The sequence below is a fragment of the Rhineura floridana genome, chromosome 3 (genome assembly GCF_030035675.1).
Source record: "Rhineura floridana isolate rRhiFlo1 chromosome 3, rRhiFlo1.hap2, whole genome shotgun sequence".
Lineage (NCBI taxonomy): Eukaryota > Metazoa > Chordata > Lepidosauria > Squamata > Rhineuridae > Rhineura > Rhineura floridana.
Window position 1 is genome coordinate 155,447,063 of NC_084482.1, and position 12,179 is coordinate 155,459,241.

Consider the following 12,179-nt stretch of genomic DNA (forward strand, 5'->3'; position numbering starts at 1 on the left):
CTACAATAACCATTGTTTTTAAGTACCTGTTATAGGGGAATAAAACTAATGGTGCACCTTCTTAGTCAGAGTTCTGCCCCCTGCCCCAATAGAGTCCTTAGCTGTTGCCATGACTGAAAATATAAAACTTGCCTTGACAGATTTCTATTTTTAAATGGTAATTCGTGGGTGAACCTCATGTATGAACGGCTCGACAGAGTACAATAGTTGGGTGGGTGTTTGATCAGGTCTCATCCCCACCTAGCACAGTGAATGGGTTCACTTTGTTGCCAAGTGATCACTGGGTTGAGCAAGGCAATAACTGTTACTGACTGCTGCCATGTCTTGGGTAATTGCCTGGGCAGTCTGGCCCAGCAGGAAGTGGTGTTTTCTTGGGCCCATAGGGGCCTAATTATTTAGCAAGCTACTGGTGAAGGGTTTTAGGTACTGTAAATGGGAAAGCATTAAATAAGGTGAACCACAATATTTTGACATTTCCTTTGCTCAGCTAAAAACCACTTCCACCTGAAAATAAAATATGAAGATACAAAATGCAGTAAAACTGAACAATAACCAGCATAAAAAAGTAGAGTACAGAAATCAAATGTAAAACATACTATACATCATAGAAATAGTACTGAGACATAAAAACCAACAAAAATTAAAAACAGCAAATATAAAATAGGCTAATTTGGGAAAGTTGGGAGACAATAAATGTTTGCAATAAATGTCAAAAATATCTCAATGTTGGGGCTCCCTTCACTTCTAAGGGAAGAGAATTTCAGAGAACTGGTGCCACAATGCTAAAAGCACGTGCTGGAGTTCAATGTGCTGTGCTTTATTTTGTTTTCAATCTACGCTTGTTTTATTTACCATTTGTGTTGGTGATTTTAATCCTGGTTAGGCACTTTGAGTGTGTCTGTAATAGAAAAGTGGGATAAAATTAATGAATAAAGAGAAGAGAGAGTGAATTTAGCAAAGCTAAGGCTGACATAGTATCCCCCTCCCGTAAATAGAGATACTGCTACTTCTTTTTGAACACTTCCCCCTCTCATTCTCTTCCCTTTTCTTTCCAGCTGCAGAGGACAGGATTCTGAGGACCAGCTGGCATGGGAAGTCTGGGCGAAGTCCACTTCAAGCTCTTTACAATAGCGACCAGGTGAGTGAACTCGAAAAGGGAAGGTGAAAGTATGTGGAGGAAGGGAACGGGCAAATGTTGGGAAGTGATTTTTGCATGTCAAAGGCCAGGCAACAGGTAAGGCCTGCTATATGCAGCTTTGGTTTTAATTATCTGTGGAGAGAGAGCTGCACATCTTTTTCTTTCTGTCTGTCTTTTTGAAAGGATGATTTTGCACACAGACCACAAATCCCAGTTGTTTGACCCATTTGATTCTCCCTCATTAATCATTGCAAAAAGGTTGTGAGCAAAGAAGGTAATCCCCAGTTCAGTGGCTTTATGTGTATGGAAAGGAGTCAAGTTGCTTGTGTGCCTCTACCCACCCTGCTTTCAAAGCACCCAGCAAGCAACTCAGGAGCAAGTATTCCCACAGGTTAGCTCCTTTCTGAGCACGTTGACTTTTCCCCCCAGATAGTTTGCAGAAGTCAGAATAAGTGGCATCAAGTTCTTCAGCTGCACAGCCCAGGCTCTTTGACTGCAAGTATTCTGGGAGGCTTCTGGCAAATACCTAGATCTGGCAGACAGCAGAGAATGACACTGGCAATAGGAAAAATTGGGTGGAGTTACTTCTGTCTTATAAGTTAGCCTTGATTCAGGGCTTGGTGGAATTCAGCCAACATACTTAAAACTTTTAAGAAATTGATGCTGCAGCTGAAATATTATTGGATGCTGTCTCAGCAAGACCCTCTTCAGACATTCAAAAGGGGAATGAGAGCTGCTTCCCTGTGATGCAATTTCAAGTGATCAGCTGCTTCCCAGCAATGTTCTGATTGAATAGGAAAGATCCACACAATTTGACCCACTCCTGTGGTTGTGTCATTGCGTAACTACATAGGGAGCTGCCTTACACTAAGTCTCATCGTTGGCCCATCTAGCTTAGTACGCTGATCAGCAGTGTTTCCTCAGGGTTTCAGACAAGGAATCTTTCCCAGCCCTTCCCAGAGAAACTAGGGATTGAACCTGGAACCTTCTACATGCAAAGCAGTTGCTTTGCCACTTAGCTATGGCCCTCCCTACATGTGTCATCTGCACGTAATCATGTGCAATTCCTACACTGCTTTGGCTATACTCTTGGATTGTGAAAAATAAATGGGAACAATCAAACTGTTCTTAATAACGTGAAGGACCAATTGCTGATTTAGGCAGTTCCTTATGGGAACAGATACATAATAATGGATCCTTTAATAAGGGAGGATTATGTGAGGTTCCTTTTTCAAACTCATCAAAGCACCTGCTGTATTGCCAAGGTGTGTTGTATCTACATGCCAACCTGGGACCAGTATCCACCTGAACCCTGCTGAGAGGGTTTTAGCTGCCTGTTTAGTTTTTCTTTTCTTTCTTCCACAGGGGAAACTGAGGATGTAGTAATCATATAATCTAGAATATCATATTACTGTGACCCACTTTGCTTGTGCCCTCATGGGCAAGTTGCGGGCTCCTTTCCAAAATCAAGGCTGGGAGGAGGATGCTATGTTGTTGTTGTTTTGGCTAGGAAAGGATGGGTATAGATGGAGAAAAATAGATAAAATAAATGTATGAATGAACAAATGAGCAATACACCCAGAAATAACAAACCCTGCCTATGTGTGCAAGGAATTTCAATGCTTTGGGGACATTCACATTTGCCTGTGGAAATATTTCCTTGTGGGTGGAATTCATAACAGCTGTGCTGCAATTTACATGATTACTTTACGCCAGGATGAAGGAATAGTTCAGTCTGGAACCTCTGGTCACGCCAAAGGAGATTTTTTCTGTCTTAATTCAATTAACTCTTTAAACATATAAACAAATTGGGAGCTAAAGTAAGATCTGGCATTGTTATCCCAGGATGAGTGGTTGTCCAGTCAGGACCATAATTCATTGCCCATTCTCTCCTACTGAACCCACACCTGAAATCTGATGCAAATCGCTACTTGTATTTACACCTGTAGGGTGTGGTAGTTTTGAATTTCAGCATTATGGTGATAACTCAATACACCACAAAGCCACATAGGATGTTGCCTTATACTGAGTTAGACCATTGGCCCATCTAGCTTAGTATAGTCTATCCCGACTGACAATCACTCTGCAGGCTTTCAGGCTGTCCCCAGTTGTAGCTGAAGGTGCCAGGGATTGAACCTGGCACCTTCTGCATGTCAAGCATGTGCTCCACAATTAGCTAAGGCCCTTCTCCAAGGTGCTACAGCTGTGTTAACTGTTGCTCATAGATTTGGTCCAGCCAGCAATTTGTTTCCATAGGCCTAGGTTCTATGGAGAGCAGATGACTTAGCTGGCCTCTGTCTGGTTGGTTTGTACCACTGCAGATTAGTGGTGTGAGCACACACGATTGAACAATTCCATACACATTAAAAAAAAACACCTAGATGTTTGGAATAAGAACACAAGAAGAGCCTGCTGGATCAGGCCAGTGGCCCATCTAGTCCAGCATCTTGTTGTCACAGCAGCCAACCAGATGCCCATGGGAAGCCCACACGTAGGACCTGAGTGCAGAGCACTCTCCCCTTCTGTGGTTTCTGGCAACTGGTATTCAGAATCATGGTGCCTCTGACTGTGGAGGGTCAGCATCATAGCTAACAGTGCTAGTAGTCACTGATAGCCTTATTCTCCATGAATTTGTTCATAATCTCTTTTTTTTTTGTATTGTTCTTAACCTTTTACCTTGACATGCCAGTTTTCTATTTGTGGTACTTTTTTTTTGCTTGGAGGAGCATTCATTGATTTCAACCACCACTAGTGGTATGAAATGGTACCATTCAGGTGAGCTTTTGCCACCTCATCTGGTGCCTCTGAAAACAAGGCCAGACTCCATTTAATTGTGTGGTCTATGCCAGGGACTGATATCTGGCAAGGATGACCTAGAAGCAAGGGCAATAAAAGCCTCTGAGCAATGAAATACTGCAGTATGTTCCCTGGGTGTGGCTGCTGGAACCTGATCTTACCAGAATTGCCCCCCCCCACTAACCTACTCGTACTTTACTTTTGACATTAAGGGGAATGGGAGAAGGTAAAAGCCAGATAACTGCTCCCACAGCAGCGATGACTTCCCAGTGCACGCATACAGGAAACTGTAAGGCTGTTTCTGAGTGCTATAACATTTATGTATTAATGTCTCGATTGTGTTTGCAGAGGGACCATTGTAAACATGACATTTCTAGAAATTTTAACCCTTGTTATGCAAAAGCAGTTTGGCCCTTTTAAAAAAAAAATCCTTGTTTTTAGATGGAGGGAAATTGGCTAAGTGGTCCTTGAAATAGTCAATAGTTTGGTATCTAGAATGTTGCCCCAGCTCTGGGAGATATGAGTTCAAATCCTGTCTCAGCTGTCAACTTCAGAAGATAAGAAGAGCCATGCTGGATCAGGCCAAAGGCCTATCTAGTCCAATATTCTTTTCCCCACTGTGGCTAGTCAGGTGTCTCTTGGGAAGCCCTCAAGCAGGACATGAGTACAACAGTCCTCTCCCATTTGTGGTCTCCAGCAACTGTTACTCAAAAGCATGGTGCCTCTGGTCTAAGAGGTAAGGAGTAGCCATTGATAGTCTTATTCTCTCTATATTTTCTGGCTTGCCTTTTTCAAGTCTCTTAACATTTGCCTTATTCTGCACCTAGAAAATGACTACAATAAGATCCTCATTTTGCATGATGGCTAAAAGACTGTGTGTGCCTGTTTAGCTCTTTCTATATATATAATATCTAGCATTAAGAGTTGTAGTTGTTATATGCCTTCGACTTATGGTGACCCGATGAATCAGCGACCTCCAATAGCAAGAGTGTTTATTAATAAGAGAGTGTTTATTAATTTTACCCTCTTATTTTTGAAGAGAGAGAACAAGGCTTCTTTGGCATGGCAGATGCCAATGAGTGAGAAACTGAGACAGCCATGGTAGTTTGAGCAAGCAGACTCCTTGGCTATGATTTAACCATGCTTGACAGCTGTCAGGAATCCTCAGAAGCCAGAAGTTGAAGAAAGCAAAGGTATACCTATAAATTGCACAGCTTGCCATGGGAGTAAAATGCTGTTTCCATGTCATAGGAGCCTTAATGAAAACCTCCAAGGTTTCATGTTGTATACACTGGATTATGGTTTCAAAGCTATTATCTCTGCTTTAACTTTAACCCTGCTTGATAGAAGCTCTGTGATATAAGTTAGGATAGATACTTTCTGGGTGCAAAGCAACGAATCTGCTTAATTGCGTAACAAAATACAGAGCACCCTGCACAGTTTTTTAGGATTTACTGCAAGAGTGCCACAAATAGAGTTTTAAGCTCTCTGTCAGATGGCATAACTGAATTTTCTCAGAGATCAGGAATAGTTTGCATCTAGGGATCTTCAAAAGCAGGCTCTTGACACAACATCAGAACTCGTGTGAGGGTGAAGGAGTAACCGAAGAAATAAATGCAACTGCACAACAGCTTGAGTTCATGTGCTGAAATGAGAGCTTTCTGTCATGTTTCTATAACTGGAAATAGGAGGAAGAGAAGGAGCGGGGGGTCCTTCCATACGTTGGTTGCTTTGTGTTTCCCTAGAGGAAAACACTGGTGGGTGTAAGAAGCAAGAGGAAAGCCCCCAAAACAAAGTCCCAGACTTGAACTTGTTCAGAGGAGCAAGTCCTGGGACTGTGTTATATGACCCCTGAGTGGCCTGACCTGGCCCTTCCGAACAGGAAAGAACCACAATAAGGAGAAGGGAGGGAAGGGTTTCAGCAGTCCAAAGGCAGTCTGTGTTTATGTCATTCTGTCCCAGAGTTAACTTTGTCCTACTGAGAGCACTCAGCCCAGCCAGACATTTCATGCAGGCCTGCGATGCTCTTTTTCCTCACTTGGTCTGTGTATGTAAACCATGCTGATGTAATGTAGTTTAGCATCCTCCTCCTCTTACCGCTCTTGTACATGCAACTGGATTGAGTCACTTCTTTCCAAGTGTGTTGATTGGTGCTTCAGGTCTCATGATATTTAGTTACTGACAAAACAAATTAATCGGTGTACGAGGAGAGATAGAGACAAATGACCTCCTCCCTTTCAGGTTGCTGAGAAACTCTGAAGGGGTAGCAACAAGCCTCATATAGGAACATAGGAAGCTGCCTTATATTGAGTCAGACCATTGGTCCATCTCACTTAGTATTGTCTATACTGAGTGGCAGCGGATCTCCAGGGTTTTAGGCAGGGTTCTCTCTCAACCTTACCTGGAGATGCTGAGGATTGAGTTTAGGACCTTCTGCATGCAAAGCAGGTGCTCTACCACTGAGCTATGGCCCAGCACTGTGGGCATATCCACATCACAAATATATATCAGGGTTTTTTAAATGGATGTATACCATCTCTCTCTCTCTCTCTCTCTCTCTCTCTCTCTCACACACACACACACACACACACACAGAGAGAGAGAGAGAGAGAGAGTAAAAATGTCAATAACAATATAAACAAGTACATAGAATAAAACAGCACAACTGTAAGGATTTATAAAGTTTGTTAGCATATGCAGATATTTTAAAAAAAAACTTGTACCAGTTGACTTCTCCCAAAGAATTCTGGGAATTGTAGTTTGGTGAGGGTTCTGCACATTCTCAGTAATCATAGGCCTACCTGGGGAAAGTGGAGGACTATTAAATCAGTGTTAGTCTGTGGCATAGATATGCCCTACTTGACTACTGTTAAGATCACAGAATAAGAGCCAGGAGGTCTATCCATGTCTGCTGGTGAAACTTTGCTGCTCATGCAGCCTCTGTTTGAGAAGCGTAATCTTTTTCTTTCTCTGTCAGCCCCTTCAGTTCCCTACAGTGAGTTATAGGGCTGGACTGGACACCCAGAATACAGAATGTAATTAAGGAGATACCCTTTCCCCTCTCAGGGAATAGTCTGAAGGTACATGGGGTCTACCACCATGCTAAGTGAAGCAGGTTTTGGCCTGATCAGTGCTTTGGATGGGAACCGGATGTACATTGCTTTTGGTTCCATGATAGAAAAGGGATAGGATATAACTGTAAAAAGATAAGAAAAGAAATATTTTGTTTTCTATTTGCCTACTGACTTCTGCTTTCTATCAGTCTTTAAATTCTCAGCCCACCCCAGTTCATGGAGTTAATTGAAACCATCAGAGCCAAGGCAAACTTGCAGTTAAGGAAGGAGGAACAGATCTCTCTGATCTTTAAAACTTTAAAAGGGATTCAGAAGCTCATGCTCTATTATTACTAGAAATACCATTGCTTCTTTCTGGCCTCAGTTGTTAATATTAAAATCGCCTCTCAAATATGTGGTTTTTACTTTTTTAGAAATCTATTGCCAGCCAATAAAGAAGTAGATGCAAATGTGTTGAGAGGCAATAGTCGCCTGTGGCAGGTGTATCTCATGAGCAACACCAATGTGTCAACTTTATTTCCCTGACACATGAGAGGTTGTGGCACTGAGCAGGGAAATGAGTGGGATCTGGCTGAATGAGCCAGCGTGCAGTGACTCTTTTCCCTGCTTTTGTCTCCTCAGTTTGAGCTGTCCTGTCTGCAGGCAACTCATCAACAGCGGCGGGAACTGCTAAACAATGTGTGCAATCGTTATACACGCAAGCGGCGCCTCCTCACTTCTGATGACTTACGCCACCTGGTGGTCGATGATGTTCATGGGTTGCTCTACTGCTACGTCCCCAAGGTGGCTTGCACTAACTGGAAGCGAGTCATGATGGTTTTGACTGGACAGGGCAAGTACCAAGACCCACTGGAAATCCCAGCCAATGAGGCTCACGTATCTTCCAACCTGCACACCCTGTCTGAATACAGCATTCCTGAGATCAACTACCGCTTGCGTAACTACCTCAAGTTCATATTTGTGCGGGAGCCTCTTGAACGGCTGGTGTCTGCCTACCGGAACAAGTTCACCCGTAGCTACAATACAGCATTCCATAAGCGCTACGGGACAAAGATCATTCGGCGGCATCGTCAGGACCCTAGCAACGAGGCCCTGGAGCGCGGCCATGATGTTCGTTTTGAGGAGTTTGTGTACTACTTGCTGGATCCACAGACACAGCATGAAGAGCCGTTCAATGAGCACTGGGAGCGAGTGCACTCCCTTTGCCACCCCTGCATCATCCATTATGATGTAGTAGGCAAGTATGAGACATTGGCCAAGGATGCCAATTACATCCTGCGATTGGTTGGGGCTGACGCAGGCGTCAAGTTCCCATCCTCCTCCAAGACCACCAGGACCAACGATGACATGACGGCTAAGTTCTTCCAGAACATCAGCCCCTTCTACCAAAGCAGGTTATTTAATTTATACAAAATGGATTACTTGCTCTTCAATTACTCCATCCCTACTTATTTACGCATCCGATGAGATTGGTAATAAGACACCTGCCCCTCCCCTCTTCTAATTTCTGCTGTCAGCCAATGAATAGATAGGAGGTACTTAACCCTTTCCCCTCTTGCTGCAATGGCCATTCTGGTACAATTGCAGCTTGTGAAAACTGGAGCCCCAGTTCCTGCCTCTTCCTCTCCCGTACTTCAATTAAAGGGATCTACTGTTGTTGAATCAGCCTTCCTCCAATCCCTCAGCCAAACAGAATTGTTTCCAGGGAACGCCTGGAACTATGGCCTTTTGGGGGGGATGGGGGGAATAAGGAGACAGGAGAATCAACCTGGAACAATCAGAGAAGTCATAAAATATGCTATGTATTTTATGTGGTGTTTGAAATTCCCTCAAGCCTCTCTCTTTCCTTGTAGATTGAAGAATGGGGAAAATGCGAGCCAAAAGTGTCTTATTGTGAACAATGTCTCAGTGTGAACTAACATTTTTCTGTGAGACAAAGCCTTTTTTCATCTCCCCATTTCTTTCTTTCCCAACCAAACTGAGCGCTTCCTTCAGACAGCCCACCAAATCCTACTCCCATGCAAATTCCATTGATATGAATAGAAATTGCACTGGGACACAACTTAACAGACTGCCTGCTCCGTCTGTGTGTGTGTGTGTGTGCACGTGCATGCACGCGCATGCCTGTTCATGTACAGGAACATCCTAATCAAAAGTCGTAATGAATGACTTCCTTCAAGCCTTAAAGTACATATTAATGTGCATTGGTTGCATGGAGGAATTGCTGTGGCTGCCTCTTTTTGTGTGCCTAGCTCAGGAACAGCCCTAGAAATGCTGTGGACGTACAACTCCCGCCAGCATGGCCAATAGCCATGGATGATGGGAGTTGTAATCTAAAACATCGGGAGGGCACCATGTTGACTACCCTTTGCCTAGCTCAACACGGGCCTAGCCAACTTAAAACGTGAAGACCAGGTTCTTCAGTTTAACCACTGAAAGGGGGTACTATCGATGTTTTAAAACACTTGACATTAGAAGATCGCAACTGTGCTTTTAAAAATGTGGCTTATGGCTGTTCACAAACCTTTCCCTCCCCCTTTTTTTGCTTTACCCATCTAAGGAAAAGTGCACTATGCATCTTACCTTTATTTATATTTGAACATTTTCAGCTGGCTTTCATGACACAGTAAGCCAAACTATGGCTTACTGGGCCTGCATGAACAGAAAGGAGTCCTGAAGAGGAGCTTGTGGCTTCTTTGCTCCTCCCTGGTCCTTTTTTGTGCTGAGCTAAGCCCAGGTTTGGCTTGCTGTGTCGTCCAATCCCAGGCTTGTGTTTGAGCTGTCTCTCACACTAACCATGAACTGTACCCAAAACCCAAAACCTTTGCTTCCTGTATCGTGTGAATCAGGCCTTTGTGTTCCACCACATCTAGCCCTACAGAAGGGATCCCTGCCCTCCCACATGCCTTTTTTGGTAAGGGGAGAATGTAGAACATGCCTCGCAGTTCCAGTTGGTTTCTTGTTTCTGGAAATTTGCTCTTCCACTTTCCCATTTGTCCTCTCTCACGCATACAACTTCCAGAGGGGGAAGAGAATGCCCATAGGACATTGTTGCTGCCCTCTGCCCTCTAGGAAAACCTGCATTCTCTTTGCTAACCATTACCATCCCTGCAGGGAGAGGAATGTATATTCTGAGCAGTGGCCTTCATCTCAGAGCTGGCTACTCTCTTAAGTCTGAAACGTAGGAGAGAATGGAGGGATGCAATTGTCAGGTGGGGCAGGACGCATGCTGTGTTGGTGCAATACTTTAACGGCTGAGCTGCTGCTAATTGCGACTCCAGAATTAATGCAGTTCTGGTGTCCTGTAAATTAGGGCTGTGCCAAATGTTCATCTGTGAACATTTGCAGTGCAAAAGTTGGGCTTTTTGAAGTAGGAAATACCCCTCTCCTCCCAAACCCCAACTGTGCTTTTAAAAACGTTGCTGCTCGCAACCCTTTTGTTCCCCCTCTCTTCAGTGCTGTTTTCCTGCTTCTCCTTCGCTGTGGTGTCCAAGCTAGTTGGGGATCACGTAGTGACCAATGTGAGGCCGCAATGTCATGTAACCGATCAGATTTTACTATATGATGACATCCTGAGTGAGAGCGACGTTTCCTCAGCTGACCCTGAATGGGCAAACACTTTCCCCCTTGTTTCCAGTCCTCCTGAAAAATCACCCGGGGGGCGGGGGCGGTGCTTTCCATAAGGGAAACACAAAAGGCGCTGCCCTTCCATGCCAGCCATATTATAAATATTTTTTTATCTGCTTATTAAGGCACTGCATCAACTGTTTGTTTCCTTAGAATAGGCAAGGGCAACCTGTGGCCCTCCAGTTGTTCAAGTCCAACTCTCATCAGCCGCAGCCAGCATGGCCAATGGTCAGGCATCATGGGAATTGTAGTCAAATAACTACTGGAGGGTTCCCCATGCCTGCCCTAAAACAAAAGTATAACAGAGAGAGAAAGAGAGTGTCTCTCTGTGTGTCCCTTCTTAATTAGGATAGGGAATTTCTTCTCCCAAGTGGTCCATCTCCAGCTCATCTCTTTAATCTTTATGCTCCTACCTCTGATTCATGCTCCACCCATTCAAAATAATTGAATAAACTCTTATACAAATAATTGAATAAACTCTTATACAAAGAAAATGGCTTAGCTGAACCCTGAGCTTTAGGTTAGGATGCCTCCTTTGAATTGGGGACATGAGGCTTCCTGGATCAAGGTGCCACCCTAAAAGAAGGGATGATGGATTTGGAAGGGGTTGGCTATATTAGAAATCTTACAAACTGGATTTGGTTCAGGAAGAGTTTGAGTAAAGAGAGCAATCACTGATCGGGGTGTCCTGCTCTATCCGTAACCTACATCCAGACAGACTTCCCTTACATTAAGCTTGGATTACGTTGAGCTTAAATGAGCCACATAATGGTCTATGTATCAATCATTGCTTCCCATTCAAAATCTCTGCCAGTAATCTTTTTTATTTTGCTGCCAAGCACTTTGAAATCCTGAAGAACTGGATGCACTCTAGAAATGGGAAGGCAGGAAAACCTAAATGATGATGAGGGATTTGGAGGGGAAGAACATGTGTGGAATGGGGGACATATTGCCTGGATATGGAACTGAGAGAGAGAGGCTTAACTGGTAAGCCATTGTCAGTCTGCCTAGCTTTGAAGCATTTGTACTTGAAGAGACAATTCTGGAACTGTAAATTCAATTGAGTCCAATGGACAGTTTTGTTTAAATAAAGCAGCATTTTGTCTCTACCATGCTATGCTTGTTTTTGTCTTTGTACATCATTCATCACTCTATGATACAATTGTGTTGATGAGAGAATGGCTGTATAGCACGCCTGATTTCTGGTGTGAACGCTTTGATTTGAGCAAAGGGATAGCCAGTGTGGTGGTCTCCAGATGTTGTGGACAACTTCAACCAGCTCCATTCAGCATGGCCAGTGGCTAGGAATGCTGGGAGCTGTAGTCTGACAACAGCTGGCCTATCCCAACTGTATTGCATGTGCCTGGGTAGGCTGTTTAAGACTTACAGGATTTATATATTAAAAGCATTACTGTTTTGCTTCTTCTGACCTCAAAACATTCTCTTTACATGGGATTATGGGCAAATGGTAGAGAGTGGAGGTGCCATTTGGAATTGGCATTGTGTGACAATCCATTGAATTGACAGATCCAAACTTAAGAGGG

At 43.8% G+C, this 12,179-nt stretch overlaps 1 protein-coding gene across 1 annotated transcript in view; it reads left to right on the plus strand.

Moving 5' to 3' along the window:
• CHST13 (carbohydrate sulfotransferase 13) overlaps positions 1–11,727 on the plus strand; it is a 68,147-nt gene extending 56,420 nt beyond the window's left edge. The window contains exons 2-3 of the mRNA XM_061618402.1: positions 1,056–1,138; positions 7,630–11,727. Of these exons, the coding sequence (XP_061474386.1) occupies positions 1,056–1,138; positions 7,630–8,475 (929 nt within the window). The 3' untranslated portion in view covers positions 8,476–11,727. The remainder of the gene's footprint in view (positions 1–1,055; positions 1,139–7,629) is intronic.
• The last annotated feature ends 452 nt before the right edge of the window (positions 11,728–12,179 follow it).